The following is a 23,389-nucleotide window of genomic DNA, read 5'->3' as shown; positions in this document are numbered from 1 at the left end:
CATAAATACTTGCTTAGATGAGAACATTTTCCCGATCGAACTGAAAAAAGCAAACGTAACCCTTTTGTTTAAAAAAGATGACCCAATGGATGCAAGAAATTATCGGCCAATATCAATAACTTGTGCTTTTTCTAAAATTTTTTGAAAAAATTTTACATGCCCAAATAAAAGAACATCTTGACAAATTTCAAATAATGACACCTTTTCAATTCGGATTTCGCAAAAACATTTCAACACAAGATGCTCTTGTTTATGTGACAGAAAGTATTTGAAATCAAATAGATTCAAAAAAAATCGTACATGCAGCTTTATTAGATCTATCCAAGGCTTTTGATTCTATTTCGCATGAAGTTTTAATGAAAAAAATGCTTTCTCTTGGTTTTTCAAATGGAGCAAATGCTTTAATTGCTAGCTTCCTAAACAAACGTATTCAAAGAGTAAACGTCAATGGAATTTTTTCAGACTGGATTGAAATAAAACTAGGTGTCCCACAAGGAACGGTACTTGGTCCGTTGTTGTTCAATTTATATGTTAATGACATACAAGAGCGATTATATGAAGGTTGTACTTTAGTTCAATATGCTGACGACTGTATGGTTTTTTCCTCTTCTATAATTTCTGAGGATGCTTTGAATCGATTGCAAAAATCACTCAATAATCTAACGGAATTTTTTGCAGAGAACCAATTGAATCTGAATGCATCTAAATCGGAATTTATAACATTTTGTCAAAAAAATGATAGCAAAAATGTGGATACTGATAAACTAGTAATTAGTGGGCATTATGTAGCCAAAAAATCAGAATGCAAATATTTAGGCATAATTCTTGATTCAAGTTTATCTTTTCATGCTCAAATCAAAACAGTTCTCCAAAAAATGGCCCAAGGGATTAAAACTATTGATACAATTGGACAACAACTGCCGACATTATCATTAGTTGCCTTGCTTCATTGTCTTGTTTTATCACATTTAGATTATTCAGCAATTTTTTTACAACAAATTAATGCTACTTTGATGCTATCTCTGGAGAAACAGTTGAACTGGGCGCTAAAAAGAACATATTTCAGATCGAAATTTAAATCTTATTCCCTTCTTCGCATTAGCAAATCGTTCATTGGAATCGAGAAAAGAATTGAGTTAAAGTGTATAACATACTCATAACAATATTTTACAAACAAAAAGAAGGCTTTTGAAAATACACTGAGACTACCGACTGCCAATTATAGGCTCAACGAAAGAAAGAAACAAATTATTTTTGACAAACATTGTTCGACTGCTTCTCTACAAAAATCATTTTTTCAATTGACTTCTAAAAAATGAAATTCACTGCCTATAATTTTGCGCAATTTAGAAAAATCGAAAACAGAATTCAAGAAAAAATTGAACGAATTTTACGTGAGTGAATTGAGAAACAATCCTATATGTACTAATACAAATACGTGGCGTGATTTCCGTTTTTGCTAGTTCTATATGTTTTAATTCAGTTTAATTTTTCACACATTGCTTGAAAGAGAAACTGTATATACTCTGTATATACGCTGTATAATTGGACTATCTGTAAAATTGTTTGTAAAGTTTTATTACCAGCTTGTTCCTAATTCTTAAATCTTTATTTTTTTTTCTATAGTATCCGAAACTTCATATACTTTAATCAACCAATTTCCGAACTGTAACCGATTTTGTTTTTTTGTTTTGTTTATTGCTTGTTTTCTGATGTTTTTTTTTGACTGCTGATGTTTTGTTTTCGACTGCTTCTCTACAAAAATCATTTTTTCATTTGATTTCTAAAAAATGAAATTCACTGCCTATAATTTTGCGCAATTTAGAAAAATCGAAAACAGAATTCAAGAAAAAATTGAAAGAATTTTACGTGAGTGAATTGAGAAACAATCCTATATGTACTAATACAAATACGTGGCGTGATTTCCGTTTTTGCTAGTTTTATATGTTTTAATTCAGTTTAATTTTTCACACATTGCTTGAAAGAGAAACTGTATATACTCTGTATATACGCTGTATAATTGGACTATCTGTAAAATTGTTTGTAAAGTTTTATTACCAGCTTGTTCCTAATTCTTAAATCTTTATTTTTCTATAGTATCCAAAACTTCATATACTTTAACCAACCAATTTCCGAACTGTAACCGATTTTGTTTTTTTGTTTTGTTTATTGCTTGTTTTCTGATGTTTTGTTTTTGTTTGAAGTAACCAATGAATTTATAACCAATTTTATTATTTACACTTTGCTACACTGATGCCACGGCTCTTTATTGTATAGTAATTCAAGTGTTCTTTCTTCTTCTTCTTCTCGACTATTCTTTTTCTGTCGAGTACTGACGTGTACTCGAATTTGAAAGTCAAAACATAAATCAGCACCTCAATCCGGGTCATTAGCATCTCATTACCGGTTTTTCTGCACTCAATGTAAATTGGAAAAAACAACATTCTAACCTTCGATTCTTTTTTTTTGCAATGATAACAGTGGTCGCAACAATCTGTGCTACTTGCACATCGACCAGGAAGACTTGTTTTTTTTTCAAACCTGGTGAATGAAAATCTTTTGATTAAATAAGAAGACAAGGATTCGATATGCAGTAAGCTGAATTGGGCTGTTTGCATAGGCGTCATCTTCATCAAAAATTATCTACTGTGCTTGGGTAAATCAATGCATCAAGGTCAATTACTTTCTCAGTTAATCCGTAATGATAATTGGCAATATTATAGATCACATCGATCACGAAACAAAAAACTATTTTGGAAAAAAAACTATCTCCTTACTTTTCACAGCAAACCCAATTCTTTGCATATAGTCAAACCTATATTAATATAGCTGCTCAAAATAAATGACCGAGCTCGACCTTGAAAAAAATGCCAAGAACTTGAAAAAACTTAAAAATTTATCAACGATAGCATAAATGTTTTTTTTTTCATTTTGTGAGACTTTGTCGTATTGCAGTTGCAGTGACCTTGTTTTTATTGCATGATTAAAATGTTACAACTATTGGTCCTAGAGCTCTGCATGGTAGACTGGGCTTGCAGCAATTCTCTGCTCAAGTTGGCATTAAAAGCCTTGATATATCAGGCCAATAATGCGAACCTGAACAGAGAACTGTTGCAAGGCCAGTCTACCATACAGAGCTATAGGACCAAGCCAATAGATCTGAGCTTCGAAAAAGGATAGAAAGATTATTCTAAAATAACTTCTTGAATTTCTTATTAGTTTTGCAACCGATGAGCTCAGGGAAATTTTTTGAGTTTTTAAATGGCGCAGTCAGCAGGATTCATGACCCAAACAATCGATCTGTCTTGGTAATTCAGTTTTCTGGACAACGGCGAACTCGGATCTACCATGGGGTTTCAAGATATGTGGCTGTGTGACTGTTATAAAATTGTGAATCCAGAAAAATTACTGGAGGAACAAAAACAAGTCCAAGAGGAGCCATTGCTAGGACCGGAGGCACCACGTTAAGGTGAAGATGCTGCTGTAGCAGCAAAAAACAATAAAATATAAATTGGCAACTGACAGGGTTATGTTGGAGAGTAAAGAAAGAAGGAAGAGAGGGGTAAAAATGGGACATAACATCTGTAACAAGGATTCAGAAAGCGGCTCGTTTTTTCTAGCTGTGGCAACAGGGTTGAAGAAAAGGTTTGTACAAAAAACCATATGCGTAGATTTCGAAAAAAAAGTCAAAAAAGTGGCACTGCTGGCACAAAATTCGTTCGAAAAACAAAAAGCGTTACGTACGAAAGATACAAGCTTTTCAACGGGTCGCAGAGGTCAGCTGACACACTGGAATCATTCCGCGCCACATTAACTGCACAAGCAGCAATGTCAGAACTAGGTAATTTCGAAGATGAGATCGTATAAACCTATTCTTTTCGAGTGAAACTTTGAAACGTCAACGCCAAGCAAAATACTCAAAAAGGTTTGAATTTTGCACAGTAAACAGACTACTCTAACGTCTCAAAAGTCGGAATCACAACGGCAAAAAATCCAATAAATCTAATTTGCAAAAGTAAGCAAAACGTTGGTAGAAACAAAGGTAGACATATTTAAGGAAAAGAATTGTCTAAGTGATGTGGTAGAATTTTCTCGGATAGACAATTAATAACTGTCCTGCAGTTCGGAAACCATGCAAAAACAGCAATGAGCTAACTGATGTTTTCGGAAATGTGACGATCTCAGAAATTTAAAGAAGCGACAGAGGAAGTAGAATGTTTGAATAAAAAATGTAACCTTATTAAAGACTTTGATTCATGTGAAGTGTTCAAAAAATTGTCAATAGAGCCAAAAACTACTTCAATGTCACTTATTGAACGGTACATTCAGAATGGACCGAAAAAGAGAGACGCGATTGGAAGCAAGATGAAAATATCAAAAAAGGATGACATAGGTAGAGATCCTAACTCCAGAAAAAAAATGTTATCATTGAAGGCGTCGGTCAGAATTGACAACCAGGTTGTCCGCACGACAATTGAGCCCGGGAGTCCACTCTCATTTCTGAACTGGACAGCTGCGAAACTATTAAAAGAACTGTCGGAGAATGAGATTAATTTTTTCCAGCAAGCAAGTTGAAATTGTCAGCATAAATTGTTGACTATAAAAACAACCACACAAGATAATTTGTGTTCTGAAACGCACTAGATAACTTTTGCGACGCGAAATGGTGATCAACACTACTCAGAATTATGTACGGAAAGAGAGATTGAAGTTTGTATGGAATTGAAAGAACTCTTCGATCGACAGGGGAGTTTGAGAACAATGTAATTGAAACAAATTTTCAGTACCTTTTCTGTCCAACCCATTGAAAAAAGAATGATACCTACCCACACACGAGATACAGACTAACAAGTGCTTAAAAATTACTTGTATAAAGCCAAACTAAACAGCTGGATAAATGTACAAAAAACTGTTTCCTTACTTCAATAATAATCACTTTGAAAAACCAACTCCATACAAAAGGCAAAAGATGGAAAACCAAACAATAGGCAACTGTTCAAAAACAAGTGCCGAATGCCCAACGTTTTATTTTTCCTTGCTCGATCTAAAATACGCCCATAGTCAATTATACTGACTGCGGAAACAACAAACAAAACAATTTTAGCATTATTAGTGGGCATGCTACTGACACGCTCAAGTTCCGCTTTAAAAACTAACTAATCCCAGATTATTCAAGCAGGGCAGAATCAACTAGCGGACAAAACTTATACCAATTGCAGCAAAACTAACACATGAACTTTAACCTTTTTTTCGGGATGAAAACAAAACAACTAAAAATTAAAATTTACCGGTTGAAAAATCGAATGAGGGAAACACAACCAACCTCACTTAACTTGCTGGGTAGACAGATTGTTACCGTACCAGTTCCAATTAAGGCAAATTCCAGGGTCTTAAATGAGTATTGCCGATCTTGTCAAGACATCCAACTAGTGAAAACTAGTCGAAATCAGAATTGGATGAAAAGTTTAAGTTCACCTCAAAAGAAAATTTTCATAGAGCTCTCGAGAGTTTGAAAGGTCGTTTTGATGGTTCTAACGCGCTCAACCATAGCGATAAAAAATTCTAGAACAATCCACACTAGAGCCGAATGAACGTAATGTGTCATCGCACGGTTGCTATATGAAACAAACTGTTCAAAAACGAACAAAGCTCGACCGGAAGCAAAAGTTTCAGATTCACTTCTTTCAAAATTATCAAAAATCAGTTTATGCAATTTATCCTACTCAATTCAGTCAGTTATCTCAAGGAACCACGAAAAACGACCGCGAGATAAAAACAACAAGAAAAATCAACGAAAACAGTGCACTTTAACGAAACAAAAAATGACGGTGGAGATAGGAAAGGTCACGGAAATGAAATATTGTAGTCGACCTTTCTGAGAAAACAAAAAATTAAACTAGGCGGAAAGAATAGATCAGAACCTGGGGTATCAGAATCAGACAAACCACGGGTTTGTTAGAGAGAAAAAGCCAGAAGAGACTAAAGTCATTTTGCGATCTAATCAGCAGGGACAACGTAAGCAGACCAATCGTTTTTCTTGACCTGGAGGGGAATTCGGAGACACTAAGCCCGGAAAGAGTGCATCAAGATTCCGAGCAGGATAAGAACCAAGCTATTGAGTCATCAAACATCGTTGAAGTGGAATTACGAAGGATGACAACGATTGCATCCCCGTGGTGAGTGAGTTCAGCCAGGAAAGTGGGTGAGCCATCTGCCTGGAAGAGTTCAATTCAAGTTATCAGAGCAGCTCGGTCACAAGTGATTTTTCAATTAGCCAATTAGACGCAATTGATAAGAAAGTTTTAACTGGCCGACTTGTTTTCGGAGGATGCGTGAATGGATCGGCTATATGGCAATAAATGGCAATAACTGACGGTTGGCAGTACCTGGACTGCTGAGGCCGGCGGTGATGAAAATAATACGAGAAACCAAGCTGGATTTCTCCAAATATTTGTGATGGCTTCATATGTGCAAGGATATTGTTAACTTGGTAGAATAGTGCAGAAGCTGCATTGGATATGGTAACAAAGCTAAATGCCCCCTAAAAAATTTTTCTACAAACTTTTTACCACTGCTCTTTCAGCTGTTCCTGAGAGTCGACACTAGGTTACGCAAGATAATTTGAAGATCATGAAGGAAAAAACTTACCTTTTTGTTACAATTGATCGGTACTCAATTTTTCTTCAGTAAGAAAAGCACGAAATCGACGGAGGGTAAATCCTCGATAAAATTTCCACGCACTTCTGTCGGCACCCGTGCAAAACAGAAATCAATTTAAAAGCCCGATCAAAGCGTTTTAAGGTAAAACGATGATTTTTTTAAATCGAACATGGCCTTAATTAAAATCTTTCTCCAATGGGCGACCACCGAGGATGAAGTTTGGTCGAAAGAACAATACAAGCCTTGAAAATAAGATCTCTGTTTCATGCTATTGCACTGAAATGCCAAATTGATAATGTTAAGTCTCAGTACAATCATACGGGAATAATTGAAAAACAATTGGCTCACTAAAACTGATTTTAAGATCTGAAGAGAAAAACTTTTGCCTAAAACTAATTGATTAGATAAACAGCGTTTTGAACAAAACGCTCCCACGGTGGAACAGTTGAAAAGTTGCATTAACCAGCTGTGGGAGAAAATCAAATAGTTAGAAAGGTACGAAACAGCCGAGAAAGTAGTCATCGTGAGGTAAGGACTGCGCTTGCACGCTACAACGTAGGCTCGTAGCCAATGCAAGACGGAAAGAGGAGAGGAGAGACATGGTATAAAATGATAACCGACGAAAAGTGGACGATACGAGCTCGTTTAATCCAGACTCAGCAATGAGATGCAACCCGAGTCGAGATTTTTCCCCTAATTTGAAGCAAGATTTGAGCGGTTTGAGCGGTTTTTTTAGACAATTACGCTCAAAATCTTGCTTCAAAATGAGCGGTTTGAGCGGTTTTTGAACGGTTTATCTAAAAAAAACCCTCAAAAACCGCGCAAGATTTGAACGGTTTTGAGAGGTTCATCTAAAAAAACCGCTCAAAAACCGCTCAAAAACTATTAATATCCTTGGGAGAAGGGTTTCAACAACGACAAACAAGATGCTCCAAGAGTGAATCTCTTCCGAATGTTTTACTTATGGATAAAAAGCGAAAAATGGGAAAGTACTAACAAAGCCACTCAAAGGTACAATAACTTCAGAATTTCCATCGACTGCTAAGACAGTATCGAAAATGCAATTTAGCCTAGGGAAACAGACGAAGATAGAAAAACGTTGCAGCATCTCACCAATTGAGTGACTGTCCCGTTGAAGATAAAGAAAAGCAAACAATAGCGAGTAAAAACCTCTGGAAAAGCCCATCGGATGAACCAATACCCAAGAATCAGACAGACAAAAGAATTTGAATCTTAAAACTGAACAGTGACTCAGAGGGTGAGACGTTGCAACAGCAGAATGCAAAAATCAAAGAAATTGTACAGAATCAACTTTAGAAAAGCCCATCGGTAGTCACGTCTAAAGATACGGAGTTGAGTGGGGTCTACTTTGTCCATCAAAAGAGCGAAGACCAATATTGCAGGCCCACGTGTGATTGTACCGCGAACGCCAGAAGAAGTGGAAAACAAAGCAAAGGAAGGAGGCCCACTGCACTGGAAGCTAGGAAAAGTTAAGCTGCAGATGCAGCAAGAAAACAAAATTCGCGAGAATCGATTCACAATCTACCAAAAATGCGGATAAACCAAGCACTTCGACAACAAAAAAAGTCTGGTAAACCTAAATAACTGAAAAAGATCGATAAAAAATCATAGCCAGTGACTAGTCTTAAAGATATGGCTCTTGAAGAATGGGACAGGTTAACGGATCAAGTCTTGACCCGAGGGTCCAAAAAACCGCTGGAAGAATATTTGCGAGCAATTGAACGTCTGAGGAGTCGAGGGAAACCATTCCGACACTCCACCTGTGATTTGAGACGAATCTAACAAAGATAAAGATACAAAACCAAAGATGCGACGTAGCCATGGGGCTACCAAAAATCAGGGACAAAACGATTTGGGGATTCCATTAAGGACCCGCTAAAGGAGAAAAGTTACGATTTTAATGTCACAGATTTGAATAAAGCTGCATGAAAGGCAGGTCGCTTAAAACTAGCAACATTTAAGACGAAAACCGAAAATCCCACGGACACGCGTTTGACACCATTACAGCGACACTTATTCTTGCGAAAGTTAGGATGCGTTTCATTAGACATGACGAGGTCATAGAATGCAGCATAGAGAGTACCGCTATATATTAAATGAATGAGAATAGTCTTTTAGAGAAAGTGAAGAGAAAACTGCCGAAAAAAAGCGTGTCCAAAATAACTTTGTTAAACTGAGTACTAGAGCTCCCAAGTGTTATAAAATTTTATAGTTTTTTTTCGAGAAAATTGTTCCTGGTCTCCAGGTAAATTGGTGCTGCCGTTGCAGTGACCTTGATTGGGCTACTACTAATTTAAAGGCCAGAAGAGCTAACCTGAAAAGAGAATGACTGCAAATTCATTCTACCATACAAAGCTATGGGTCAAAGCCAGTAGATCTGAGCTTAGAAAAAGAATAGAAAGATCGTTCTCAATTAAATTCTTAGACCTCTAATTAGTCTTACAATCTTTGAGCTATGGGAAGTTCCCTGAGTTATCACAGATTTGAAACAATTGAAAAATCTTTACAACATCTTCAAAAACTTCAATGATGGCTCTGCGGCTCATTAAGCAATTTTGAAAATTTTGTGAAATTTGCGGAAAGATCTTCAAAGTTTTTCAAGAGTGTTTGAAGATTCTCCAATATTTTGAAAGATTTCTAAGATCTTAAGGAGAACCCAAAAAATTAGCTTAAATTTTAAACAACAATTGTTGCGAATTTAATAATTTTCATCGTTACCTAGCATAGTAGAGGTATTACTTATAAGAACTGAAGCAAAATGAGATTAAATACCAAGAAGTTTTTGGTCAAACCAAAAAGTTCTAAATACTTTTTTCGATAAATTTATAAAAACACAACATTTTTGTACCCGTTTTGAAGTTGCGACAAACATGGCTATTTGAATTCTATTCGCAATTGCAATAACTCTCAGTCAACGTGGCTTTGCGGTTTTTTTTCTGTTTTTCTATTTCAAAATTAAATTAGCTAACCAGCACAGTTAATTTTTGCGCTTACTTTTCAAGTGTGGAGCTTCTTTCGGCCCCATAAGAGGAATATCCCCAGCGAATTTAATAACGGGTTGAATAAATTCTCTGGAGCAGACTTTAAAGTTATTACCATTAATAAGACTCACTACATGTATTAAGTGTTTTCCCAAAAGACTCAAATAAAATTCACAGATTTGCAGGTTTTGGTTGGTGTGTACTTTTCATGGCGTTTTTTGAGAGCTGGTACTTTTTTTTTATCTCAGCCATGTGGTCAAAAACTGCATTTTTCAATTCAAAACCTTGAACCTTCCAAAGAGGTTTTTTTGGGTAGTTTTTTTTTGGGTTTTTTTGCTAGGGACGCAATAGTTTTGCCTCGATGATGTGTGTTAAATTTTTGGCGAGAGTCGTGAAAAATAATTTTGACGACCAAAATACATGATATGAGCTTGACAACCTTGTGGAACCTTTTCAAAAAAAACAATTAGGACACTGACAAGAAAGGTTCCGGTCAAACAGCCCAATCAAACTATACATCCTAATGAATAGTTTAGTCTGGCCGACTTCGAAGAGCCGATTTCGATAGGTTTCCAATACATGTGTCTAGGGTCTAACGAGGATAGGTTCTCCGTGGTAAGGGGGTTCGAACTCCTCAAGAGAATTATCCAAAGCATAAACCCCCACCATTCAAATCCACCCCTTTCCATTTATGCCCTTATGTAATGATATGTTGACCTTCTTAGGTCGTCCAAGCATGTATTGACAGTTCGCCAACATTAATGAGTGTCCAATTTCTGAATTCAAATAAACCCTTAGTAGAGTTTTCAATTATATCATAGGCAGACGTCGCACATGCAAACATGACATGTGATTTAGAGGGCTCGAGATAAATCCCAATTCCCCTTTGAAGTTTAAATTCACATGATCAGACGTTTGTTCAACAACACAACAAAAGGTTAAGGTTCAATTGTTTGATGAAAAGTGTTTCTAAATTTAAAATATTATATTTTTTCACTTTCAAAATTCCTATTACTTGCAATTTATCTGAATTTTTACTTCAAAAAACGGACTTATAATTTTTCAGAAAAAATTTTTGTCTAACAGCCATAATCATAACTTGCATTTTCGTAATTTATTGGTAACTATTTTACTTTATTTGATACTGAAAACAAAAGAATTACCATATGTAATAGTTCTATATTGACGACAATCGTTATGCATTATACTAAAACTTTAAATGATGTGAAACTCGGCATAGGTAAAGCTAGGGGTTAAGGTCTTAACTGCATTAGTGATTTAAGATCAAAAAGTATGATTTGGAACGAAACGAACCCGCATATAGTAGAACCACGTAGTTTTGAAACCTTCATCTCAATTCGCTTCTGGTGATTTTGTACATTGGCTATTAAGATCACGTATTTTATAATTTGTCGTACCATATGGTAAGAATTTATAAATGAGTTAAATCGCAAAGTTTGACAATCAGAGTTTGATTGAAGTTAAATTTTCACGCCGAAATGGTACGACTATAATGTTTGTTTCACATCAAGTTGGTGTACAAATTCTTATCAAAAGTTAGTTAATCTTGCTTTTAAACTATAGCCAACCAAGTTTCTTTAAAATATCAATATCGCCCTTAATATATTTCCTTAGCCACAGAAATGTCTATTTGGATCGATCATAATCAGACAACCTTGAACGCATAACGATTGCCCATCAAGAACAATTTCCAGCAACTTAATGCCAAAATAACAAAAGTTGCTAGCTGTATTTCAACAACACCGTTATGGTTGAAGTCACGTCTACGTAGTCTAGTTTCTCTACTTTGATTTGCTGAATATCAATCATCTGTCCCTATTTTTATTTTGGAATGGTATCTGTGGAATGTAACCTTTTCTCCTTCATCCTACGTAAGTAATACAAAAAAAAATTTCTGTTTCAAGGCAGCGTATTTTCAGTTAAAGGTGAACCAGTCCAAGTGCAAATTTAGTGGTAATTCGACGGAGGTCCCCTCGAAAATTGTAAACCAAAAATTTGGTTCACCAAAAATTGCTATCAAGACGCTACTTATATGCCACCTTCTTCGGTACTAATTCGTGACACCCAGTTTCGGTTGGCCAACCCAAAACTATTTCTAAAGCCGCCTTTCGGTGCCACCATATAACTCGAATATGAGAGGTTGAGACTTCCGAAAAATTTGGTAGAAAGCTCCCAAAAATTGCCCTACCCGCACTCAGTAAAAAGATAAAATAATAGATTTTAATGGATTTTTATTGTCAGTCTCCATAAATTTCAAAAAGAATTGATTATAATCGATTAAAAATGGATTATAATGCTACTATTTTTCAAAACAATGAAAATCATTTTAATCGTTTATAATCGATTATAATCGATTTTTTTGGATTTTTTTTCTCACTTTTTATTGAATTGTAATCCATTATAATGGATTATAATCCATTAGTATTCAACTTTTGTGTCATCGCTTTGAACTATCTTGAGATATCCATTTTTGATGACGGAGCCTTGGTGACTTTCTAAGGGCGCCTTTGGTGCCAATATTTACTAATTTTGAGGGGGGGAGCGCGCCAAAAATTGCGATTTTTAGATCAAAAATTGCCAAAAATTGTCTAAAAACGCCTTTTTCGCCTGTTTTTTTTTCATAATTTTGCCTGCGGCTCAAAAAAATTGAGCAAAATGGGGATTTCACAGTGAGGTAGGAGAACTCATAAAATCAATTTGGTCAACCTAAGAAAAACGTCGAAAAAAATTTTCGAAAATTTTTTGAAAATCCGCCTCCTCCCCCGAGAAAGTCCTAGATCCGCCCCTGCTCATAGCTTAAACTTACATTAAATTTGTTTTGTACTGTACTTTTATACAGCATAGCTACATTCGTAATCTATTATAATTGATTTTTTATGAGATAATATTTTGATAGAAAAAGGGATTATAATCTATTATAATAGGTTATCAGAGATTTTCGGAAAAATTATAATGACTGATAATTGATTATAATTTATTAAAATGTCACCAAAAATGTTATCATTATGATGGATTACAAATCGTTTAACTATCTAAAATTGGCGCTTACAATTAATAATATTTTTGCTTAAAGTACAATTATAATTATAATTTAATCGATTATTTTCTCTTTTTACGATTCTTTGCGGGTAAGACGTCAATTTGGCCGCTTTTTTTCTCAAAAATTTACTACAAGGCAGACATTTTAGGAAAAATATGGAGTTTTTAATAGAGCCCGGAAAGTTCAGTTTGGTCGACCTGAAAAAAAGGTCGACCTTAAACCAGCATTACGAAGCCAAACTGTGCACTAGATAGGCTTACAATTTGGTGTCTGCGGGTCACTCGAATATAGAAAAATATATTTAAGCAAGTTCTAATTTGTAAGCGGATTCGAAGCTTACAAAGATTCCGTAAATTCCGCGCACAATTATCCTATTGCGTAAAAAATGGTCGGCTCATTACTTGTTTCGCGGATTCGGCAACGAGCGAATATAACAAGTTGTTATCTGGATCCTGCAAATTTTAGCGGATTCCGTAAAAGTAAGAGGATTCCGCAAACGTATGCGAATCCCGCAAAACTGGTGTTTAATGCAATGACTGCATATTTGTTTATAGGTTCCGCAAACTGTTTCAGATTCCGCAAACTTTACTGATTTTGGGGCAATTTTGAGCGAAAGATGTTGCAGCTATTTATTTGTGGAATTCAAAACAGCAAAACAATAAACAAAAAGTAGCCACGTTGCTAATTTGTTTTCAGCCTGTTCGGAAACTGCTTAAAGAAAGTTCACAGAATACACAGTTTGACCTCCTAATGAAATTTAATGAAAACTAAGCCCCCCTTGATGAAAACCTAGAACAGCCCCTCGACAAATCTAATAACATGTGTCCTGTTTGAAATTCTCATCTAGCCGAAAAAATGAATTGCTTTTTAAGTAGTCTTATTCACTCTCAAAACTAATTTGCCGAAAAATTACAAGCTTAGGCAAAAAAATCTTACTTCTTAGTGAGCGCTTTTCTAATAAAATTGCGGCATGCTGATAAAGAAACATAGGAAAAGGTTTTTCTCATGACTACTGACACAAAGACAAAATAATGATAAGACTTCAACTAACCAGAATCGTCAAAATGTCCTATTCGATAACGGCCTATGCAGAGACCCAATAAATCTGACAAAATATAATTAAATTCCTCCCAAAAAACAAAAAAGTTTTTTTTCTGAAGAAAATTCGTGTCTCGGTGCTGCTTTGGTGTTGGGCGCATTTTACATTAAATTAATTGAATTTAATTCCTTGAATTTTATCTTTTCACTGAGATAACTGCAATTTTTCAGTATTTTTGATTAATAAATTGCGACTAGCTGTTAATTTTTCCCATCATTCGGCGCAGAATCCGCACTATGCATGCTAAGTGGTATGCAGCCTGTCAAACACTGTGGTCTTAGAACTATGGACTTCTTTCACACGCGACATGATGAAAAAGTAGTCGCATAAGCTCAAAAAACTTAAATTGACCAAATATCAACTATTTGTAAGCATTATTAAACTTGCTTGAGTAGTTGACCTTGATCGGGGGTAGTTGATAAGTGCATAGCTGAAAATGGCACTGATGGTAAAAATGCAATCGGCTACTTATATTGTTGCATTTTAAGCATATTCAACTGAGGACTGAAATGAGCTGTTATTTCTATAAAAACCTTAGCAATACGTGCACTCCAGTGATCATAAAAATTTTGATTACCTTTAAAAGAATTTAAATTAGATCACTAAGCCGATACAAAACAAGCTGAAGTCATTTGAGCAGAATAAATTTTTCAAGCGAAAAAAGAAACAAAAAGAAAAAATACGAACCAAGAAGTTACAAAAAGCAGAAGTAAATCAAAACACTATAAGTAACTACAATGCAAAATAGGTGCAGCAAAAAATCAATTATACGATGAGCAACTAAGCTGACAAAACATAAGCAGTTAAACCGTAAGCCGACAATTTTTTGAAACAGAATATTTCCAGCTGAAAAAAAACCGTTTCTGCCAGGTTCGAACCTAAGACTATTGACGTCCCAGGCGTATTTGTTAACTCCAGGCCAAGTGTGCCGGAGACGCAAAAAAACTAAAATGAACTGAGACAAAAAGTTAGCTTTTCTAACTTTGACATTTTGTAAACAAAGACATTTACGGGAAAAAATCTAGTACCCGATTGTAATACCCTTGCTTATCGCAAGGGTAAAAAGCAAATCATTAGAAAAAAATTTTTATACGTGCCAAATAGCCCAACACATGCACGCAAATGATTCAGTCCTTTTCAAAACCATTATAATATAGAACGAACTGATCAAGCCGAAAAAAAAAGAAAAAAAAACAGAAAAAAATGTCATGAAAAACTTGAACAATACTTTTTGAGATTTTCTCAATTTGTGCAATCCAGTGAGCATAAAAATGATGTATCCCAATAATACGATTCAAAATTAAGCTACTAAGACGATAAAGTGTGAGCCGAAATCATTCGGCAGAATAAAATTTTTAGGCGGAAACAAAAACAAAAAATATATATACAAAATTAAAAAATTACAAACAACAGAACTAAATCAAAGCTCTACAAGCCAATACACAGTAAAATAAGTTCAATAAAACAAATAATACGATGTCGTAACGCAGTCAATAAGACATCAGCAGACAAATCATTGGCCGGCCATTTTTTTGAAGCGGAATTCTTCGTTAAAAAAACAGGTCCTGTTAGATTCGAACGTAGGACCTTTTCAATCCCAGGCGTAATTGTTATCTCCAAATCAAGTAGGATAGAGGGGCAAAGAAGTTTGAATTAATTGTAAACTGCACTTAATTTTACTATTTCTTACTTTGAATATTTTGCGAACAACGTTATTTACGGACAAAATTATATTACCCGATTGCAATACCCTTGCTTATTGCAAGGGAAAACAAAACTACGATAAAAACGGTAAGTTAAAAAGCCAAAGTTTGCCAGGAGAACAAAAATGATTGTTAAAACAAAATGTCAGCAAATTAGAGCTCCGGGATATGTGGTCTTTGTTTCCCTAGTTTTCCGTGTTACTGATACCATGTTGTTAATTTTGAAAGAGAAAGATCACAATTTCGGAAGATAATTGTTTTTTCTCTGCATCCTTAAGTTTTATATTTGTTCACTATGGTTTCAATTAAAAGGAAAACTATTTTTTTAAAAATTTATTTCAGTAAATTTTGTTTAAAGTCAAGAAGGAGGATCTCAGGGCTGGTTCGTAATTTTTTTCGACAATTTTACTTAATCATTTTGCCAGGACATTTTACCATTTTTTCGTCCAGATTTTATCAAATTGGTTTCGTAGCAAACACAGTTTACTACGAAATCAGTTAACTGTTTTGGGAATGACTATACGAACCTGTTTTTAGTGGTTTTTGTTTCCATTGGATTCAAAAGTTTGAATCAGCTGGGATTCTTCAGTTTCAAAGTAAGTTATTGAGAAATTTTATACAAGTTATTACTGGAGACAAGTTAAAACTGAAGATAAGTTCATAAATTATAAAACAAAACAAACTGACCAAACATCAAGGTGAAGCCCTGAATGTTCCGATTGACCTTTAAGGCCAATTCATAAGTTTTTCAGTTAAGAAAATGACGAAATTATTGAAAAAAAAAGAAAAAAATGTAGACTACAAACTACCGACCCGCTAAATTAAACTTCAAATAGATTTATTTCTGTTCTTCATCTTTGTAGTATTCTAACCATACGGTCAAATTCAATTTGGAACGGAGTAAACTGCCGCTCGCACCTGTCATAATAACACAAAGTTTTGCGCGTTACTCATCCCAAATTGGCCAACTTTCAAACCCCATAACTTTACAAAAAGATCACAGGTGAAAAAACTGTTTGAATTTGAGCTCAGCAAAGCAATATCTTTCAAATGATATCAAAAATTCTGTCAAAATTTTTCAGTTAAGAAGTCAAAAATGACCAATTAAAAAAACCAATCAAAGTATAAATATTCGAAATTCAGAACAAAAAACTAAGTTAGCTGTTTTTGCGGCAAAAGTGTCGACAATTAAAGAAAAAGTATAATTTTTCATTTTTCTCTTTCATGTCTGTTTGACTCATTGATATATCGTCAAGTATGGGTATAATCTTAACAATTCCAGGTACATTAAAAACAATTTCAGGCCAATCGCGACTCCGGTCTTTAAAAACCAAAAAAGTTCTCTCGGCTTTAAAAAACCTGTTCGAGTTTTTCCGGTTGTCAGATTTGCCAATCTGATTCAATTGAACAAAAACAATCGGATCAAGAAGGTTTCAATCTATTTTTATTGCAATTCTTTCAAAAAATATTATTCCATTTCTTTCTTAAAAGTTGTTGTTTAAGTCAGTTGCCTCGTTTCCAAAAAAAACTTAAGAAATTGCCAAAAAGAAACAACAAACAATCAACTGCCGTGAATCACCTCGTTTTTCGCCTTTGAAAAACCTGCTTGTTTTGAAAAACCAACAATGAAAAACCATTGAAAAACCTGCCTTTGAAAAACCGACAATGAGGTCGGGCTCGTTATAGCTTAATGAGGTTCTCAAAAAACTGTTCGTGGTTGAATAGTCCAAATATATAGTTGGAAATCTAAACAAAATAATCCTCAAAATCAGTTAAATTTGGACAGTTTAAAATCAATGACTAGTTGAAGATTTTGACCATTCGGTCATTCGGTCATCTGAGCATCCCTTCTTTTCTAGACCTTCTCCTCCTTTCGTCTTTGTGCGCCATCGCACGAGTGAGCGGGGGTCCGACATGGTACGACTGTCTAAAGAGTGCCTTCTACTCACAAGCTAAAGAGGAGTTCAACAGCATAGAGAGACATTTGACCCCCTATGGGGACAACACCATCTACCAGTGCAGTCAAATTACCATGGGGTACCTTATTATAAGTATATCTGGAATTTTTTTTTCCAGTTTCCAACCACTTCGTTAAAGCACAATTTATTTTAATTATGTCAAAAATTGTTCATTTGACAATTTACTTGCAATAAATGTTATTGTAGGTGTAATAGATGTAATTTTCAATTAGGGGCGTATTTAGTGGGGGGGGGGGGCTTTCTTTCCTCCCCCTTCGCCGCCCAAAAGGTCTCCCGTTTGGTACTTTTAAAAGTTAAACGACTTGTCTTTTTGGCCGACTGATCCTAAAATTTCACAAAAGGCGCATTTGACGCCGATTTATATTAGTTTGGTTTGGGAGCGCGCGCCGAAAAAACGCATTTTTTTTTTAATCAAAACCCTCCAAGAAATGCCCAAAAACGGCCTTTTTCGCCTGTTTCTTTTCTAAAGGTTGGTCTGCAGCTCAGACATTTTTGTCCAAATAGTGTCTTTATGGTGTTTTAAGAGAGCTCAGAAAATCAGTTTGGTCTATTAGGGGCGTATTTATTTGAATCTGAGCATAAAACGCTCGACCTAAAAAATATTATCTTTCCTTAGCCTCGAAAAAATTCTAGAGCTGACTCTTTTTTCAATGTTATTTGCACGCTTTACTTAAATTATTTCATTAAAATACATCCGAGATGAAAGAAAAAAGAAGAAAAATTTTGTCAGCTGAACACTTCCTATGATGACAGTTTCTCTATCAGACAATTTCTCTCTTGAGTAAGATAAAGTGATGGTGGCTCTACCAGTTAATGTTCTGGTTGGTTGTCTGGTCTAGGGAGCTGAACAACATGTTCCAGTCCTACTTCCAGAACAAGACTCTGATGCAGAGTGACTCTGTGTGTAAACAGATGGACTCCACAGCTCTGAATCAACAGCTGCTGTCCATGAGTCAAGTCTTCTACCCCATATGCCACAGGGAGTCCCAGAAACTATTCAAGGTCAGACAATTTCAACCAAATGGTGTAAAAAACTTTAAAACTACGATGTTTTTTTTGGGATTTTGAATTAGATAAATAAGAGCCTAAGGCATGACTTTTTCTCTAGGATAATGGATCAAGTTATTCTCACCCCCCCCCCCCCCCATTCGCATTAAATTTGCTAAGCGCTACATGTAAATTGCTCGATTCTGATTGGCTGAAAATTCCTAACTTAGAACTATCATTCCCATCCCCGCCCCCAAACGGCTTTAGTCGGGATAATTTTTGTTAACCTAAAATGTTGATCTGACGTTTTTTAAATTATATACTTTTTGCTCTTTTGGATGACCTTTCTTAAAAATTGCGCAATTGATCTGAAGTATGAAAGTTTCTCTTTAAATGTATTTTCGGATTTAACTTAACACAACTGAGCAGACCTTTTAAAAAAAATTTGCCCGCAACTTTTCAATCTTGATATTAGCACAGGCTTTTGAAGAACGAGTCCAATCGTAAGAACTTCAAAGTTACCAATTTTTGCAGATAAAATTGAGTTGTTATGTTGGATTTATCAGCATTATACCTTTTTGTTCTGACTTTCGTAACAAAAGTAACGAAACATTTGTGCTCGGGGTGTTTTTTTTTCTTCAGACCAATTTCGACTTTTTAACGAGCCATTTGTGACGAAATTTTTGAAAATTATTCAAAAGTTATTGTTGTCCTGAGCTTAAATTTGAAAAGATATTTCACCTGTGATCATTTTTCGTAAAGTTATGGGGGTTTAAAGATTGCCATTTTGCCCAATTTGGGACAATTGACGCGCGATATATTTCGCGCTATTAGCGCGTAAGCGGAGATTTAATTTGTCTTAGAAATTGTTCTAACTTGGTTGAAAGAAGTTTATTAGCCATAATTGATTTGATACAAGGTGCAAAATTTATTCATTAGTTCGTTATATGGCGTGTGGGGGGGATAATTTCATCAAAAAATTTCAAACTTTGTTAAAAAAATTTTCATTTTATTTCATTACATTTAATTTTTTTTATGTTACTACCGCTCTATAAACCTTAAAAGGCAGTCGGAACATTCAGGGCTTCGCCCTGATACGAGCAGTCTTGTTTCAATTTTGTTGGAGGAAGTTTTTTTTACCATAATTGATCAGTTACTAGGAGCGAAGCTTCTCACTTTGTACTTTATATGGCGTGTGGGGGGATAATTCTCACAAAAAATCTCAAAATTAAAAAAAAATTCATTTTATTTTTATTACATTTAAATTGTTTTAGGCTATACTGCTTTATGGACCTTAAAATGCAGTCAGAACATTCAGGGCTCCGCCTTGATATGAGCAGTCTTGTTATGTTTTTGTGTTTAGTTTCAGTATACTTGATTGTTAATTTAAGCAAATGTATCGTGAATTTCAAAAAATTGTATCCTGACTTTTCATTGCAAGAAAAGAATTTTGATTTTTCGATCAATTTCCGACTTTGGTAACAAAAATAAAGGAATATTCTTTCTCGGGAAGGGTTTTTTTTTTTCAAACGAAATTCGACTTTTTAACTAGCCACTTTTGAGGGAATGTTTCTATCATTCAAAAGGTATTGTTGTCCTGAGCTTTAACTTGAAAAGATTTTTCACCTGTGATGAATTTTCGCAGAATTATGGGGGTTTAAAGATTGCCATTTTGGCCAATCAGGGACAATTCCTTCCAAATTGGTTAAAGGAAGCTTATTTGCCATAATTGATGTGTTACTACAAGCGACATCTATCACATTGAACTTTATATTGCGTGTGCTGGGATGAATTTCACAAAAAAAAAACAAATATAAAAATTATATATTTATATTTTTTACTACATGTAATTTTTTCATGTTATTACTGCTTTATATATCTTAAAAGGCAGTCGGATCGGAACAGTCAGGGCTTCGCTCTGATACGACGAGTCTTGTTATCATTGCATTTCCTGAAGTTTAATTTTGCCAGCTGCATTTTAATTTCGGCATGCTCCGATCAAGGCATCAAAAATCAATCAATACGCATGAACGGTCGTTCAACTTGCATCAACAATAATTTCCCCAGTTGCTTTCCCAGAAATCTCGCTCTTGTCAACAAAATGAAATCGAAAAGAAGAAATTCGAATTAGTTGAAATCAGTTGAAAGAAATTGAAAAAATCTGTTGAAAAATAATCATAAAAATCTGAAGATTAAAAAACCAATAAAAACACACATATATATAATCAAAAATGTTGAAATTAAACGCAGAAATTTTCTCAGTTGGTTTTCAACTTGACTTTAATTAGTTACGCTCATAACATTTTTCACGAAGTTTTACTTTGAAAAATTATGAAAAAATTGGACAAAAAATTACAAAAAATTCATTCAGAAGCATCAGAAGCAAAAAACAAATGGTAGCTGTTTCGACTTTGGCAGAATGTGAGGAAAATATATGCTAGGCCTATTTTTTTTTTACTTCAGGCCAATATCACAGAAAGCTGAAAGCATGGGGATGAAGTCTTCAAACATTAAATTATCCAGTGGATGTGCTCGCACTAGATTAAGTGTGGCTGGCTCCAGCTCTGTTAATACTTAAAGCATTTAATTCGCTAGTGTTCAATGCGTGGCGAACTATCCCATATTCATAATGGTTCAAATTGAACTAAGGCAAGCTAAACTGTCTTATTAATTCCATATATCACTGATATTTCAGCCAGCCATTTATTGTTCCGACTTTCAAAGAAAGTGACGGGATACTTGTGCTCAGGGTGATTTTTTCAAGCACACAAATTGCGACTTTCTAACTAGCCTTTTTTTACGGTCATTCTTATGTCATTCGAAAGGGATTGTTGCCTTGTGCTCAAATTTCAAAAAAATCAATGGTGATTATTTTTCGTAAAATCGGGTTTAAAGATTGCAAATTTGGCCAATTTGAGGCAATTAACGCGCGATATATATCGTGCTATTAAAGGGTAAGCGGAGATTTTATCCGTCTTAGAAATTGTTCCAAAGTGAACTGAAGCATGCTACTTGGTATTTTTAATACTTTAATATCTGCAAAATATTTTACTTTGTACTTTACATAGCGGGTGGGGGATGATTTAAAAAAAATTGACTAATTTGTCAATATTAGTATTTAAGAAAGATTCCTCTTTTTATAAAACGACAAATTCTTCCATAGACCTTAAAATGCAGTCGGAACATTAAAGGCTTCGCCCTGATGCGAGCAGTCTTGTTTTCGATATATTGACAGTTCAAAATGTATAGTTTATCTCGAACCAGTTAACGCCCCGTCTTGCCCCGATATACTAGCAAACTTTTTATCTTCAGTAATGATAATAACTAATGGTGAAACTTACTAACTATTATGTTTTTTTTTGTAAAATTTTTGTCCTAATGATTCTAGGACGAGTACACGGGAGGCAGCGGCCTGAGCGTAGACACTAAACAGGGCTTCTACGATGCTCTGGGCGTGAACAGACATCTGTGTCCCGACTACGAGCCCTTCAGAGACTCCATGTTCTCCTGCAACAATTCAGTGGTGGGACTACCAGACCTGGCACTAGACGACTACCTGAAGAACTTCTGCGTGTACGCAATTTTCTATCTAAATTTTTGAAAGAAAATTATATAACTTAGATTATCATGTTTTTTTAATGCCAGGATCTTCGGGGAAAAATCAGTTTTTGATTACCGACCAAAAATTGGCCAAAAGTCGAGCTGAGAGAATGCATCATTTTTAAGTTTATTTGAGAAAGTTTAATTTAAAAAAAAAGTTTTTTTTCAAGTGTATTTGAGGGTTTTGATAACTTCGGAAACTTCACGCCATCAACTTTTAACTGAGCAAAAAAAGAAGAACCAATCAGACAATAAGAAGCAATTTGAAGATTTTTTTTTATACTTTTTCTAGAAAGAGATTTTACAAAATCTTTTTTACATGCAAGTTACTCAGCTTATCTTTTTTATTAACGACTGAATGCGAGAAATAATCTACGCAAACTGCTTTCTGACTAACCATTGTATGTAGAAAATAATCTATGCAAACTAACGGTTATCACATCCACGTTTCGCACATTCTATAATGTCATACCACATTGAAGCCCTTTAAGTTGATACTCGATTGATAAATAGACACTTTGAAAAAACGAACCCTATCCTTGTCCTAACAAATATTTTTTTGTTCGCATTTAAAAAAAATCAAGCAAAGTTTCGAAAAAGCTCAAGCAAAGCTAGAGGCGGACGGAACTATTTGTGCTTTTTGCACAGCAATTGGCTGGCTGGGATACCTGTTGCTCTAAATTCTAAATACTTAGTCGAAAATCAGATTTGATTGTTTCAGAGGCTATCGCAACCAGAGATCTTGTTACAAATCGACCGTGAAGAAATTCTGTCCCGGTACAAATTGGAGGATACCTTACGACAGAACTCGAGTGCAGGGCTTCGAAGACGTCTGCCGAATTGCATCCGACTCCTACTCCCTTCTGCTCAAGCAATCCACCCTCCCCCTCTCACTCGCCCTAGTCGCTCTCATTCCATCAGTTATATCATCACTAAATAACGCTTTCAACTTCAGTTAATAAATTCATACTGAATTTTGGTGAAACTGGACAACAATTTCTAATATTATTTCACCCGCAAATTATAGTATTTTTTTGACGTCGAATGGATGGTTAATAATTTCGAACCAATTTTTTCTAAAGCTGTCTTTTTTTGAGTGTTGTTGCCGGAATTTTCAAAAATCAAGGAAAAACCTTAATTTCCAAACAACTTCTGAGAGCATACAAAAGTTGCGTCCAACCAATAATTCATAATGGTGTTCTGCTTTACGGAGGAGCTAGTAAGACTAAAGTAAATGAATTAGAAAAAACACGTCGTAGATTAGTTCGGGTAATGTTTCATAGGAAAAAATTTCAGTC

General features: G+C 35.0%; 1 protein-coding gene across 1 annotated transcript; it reads left to right on the top strand.

Annotated features, from left to right (window-relative positions):
• The first annotated feature begins 11,120 nt into the window (after nt 1–11,120).
• On the top strand, nt 11,121–23,152 carry LOC134844337 (uncharacterized). The gene is made up of 5 exons (XM_063860971.1): nt 11,121–11,554; nt 17,385–17,562; nt 18,344–18,506; nt 21,880–22,064; nt 22,813–23,152. The coding sequence occupies exons 1-5, from the start codon at nt 11,515–11,517 to the stop codon at nt 23,048–23,050; spliced, it is 804 nt and encodes a 267-aa protein (XP_063717041.1). The 5' UTR covers nt 11,121–11,514; the 3' UTR covers nt 23,051–23,152.
• Nucleotides 23,153–23,389: the final 237 nt, after the last annotated feature.

This window comes from Symsagittifera roscoffensis, chromosome 4 (assembly GCF_963678635.1).
Source record: "Symsagittifera roscoffensis chromosome 4, txSymRosc1.1, whole genome shotgun sequence".
NCBI lineage: Eukaryota > Metazoa > Xenacoelomorpha > Acoela > Convolutidae > Symsagittifera > Symsagittifera roscoffensis.
This window is presented reverse-complemented; position numbering and strand designations above follow the sequence as displayed.

Bases quoted from the DNA above. Each gene is read 5' to 3' on its own strand.
- LOC134844337 (XM_063860971.1), top strand. From the start codon at position 11,515: ATGGTATCTGTGGAATGTAACCTTTTCTCCTTCATCCTAC. The intron at 11,555-17,384 runs GTAAGTAATACA...CTTCTTTTCTAG, and splicing joins CCTTTTCTCCTTCATCCTAC to ACCTTCTCCTCCTTTCGTCT. The intron at 18,507-21,879 runs GTCAGACAATTT...TAATGATTCTAG, and splicing joins AGTCCCAGAAACTATTCAAG to GACGAGTACACGGGAGGCAG.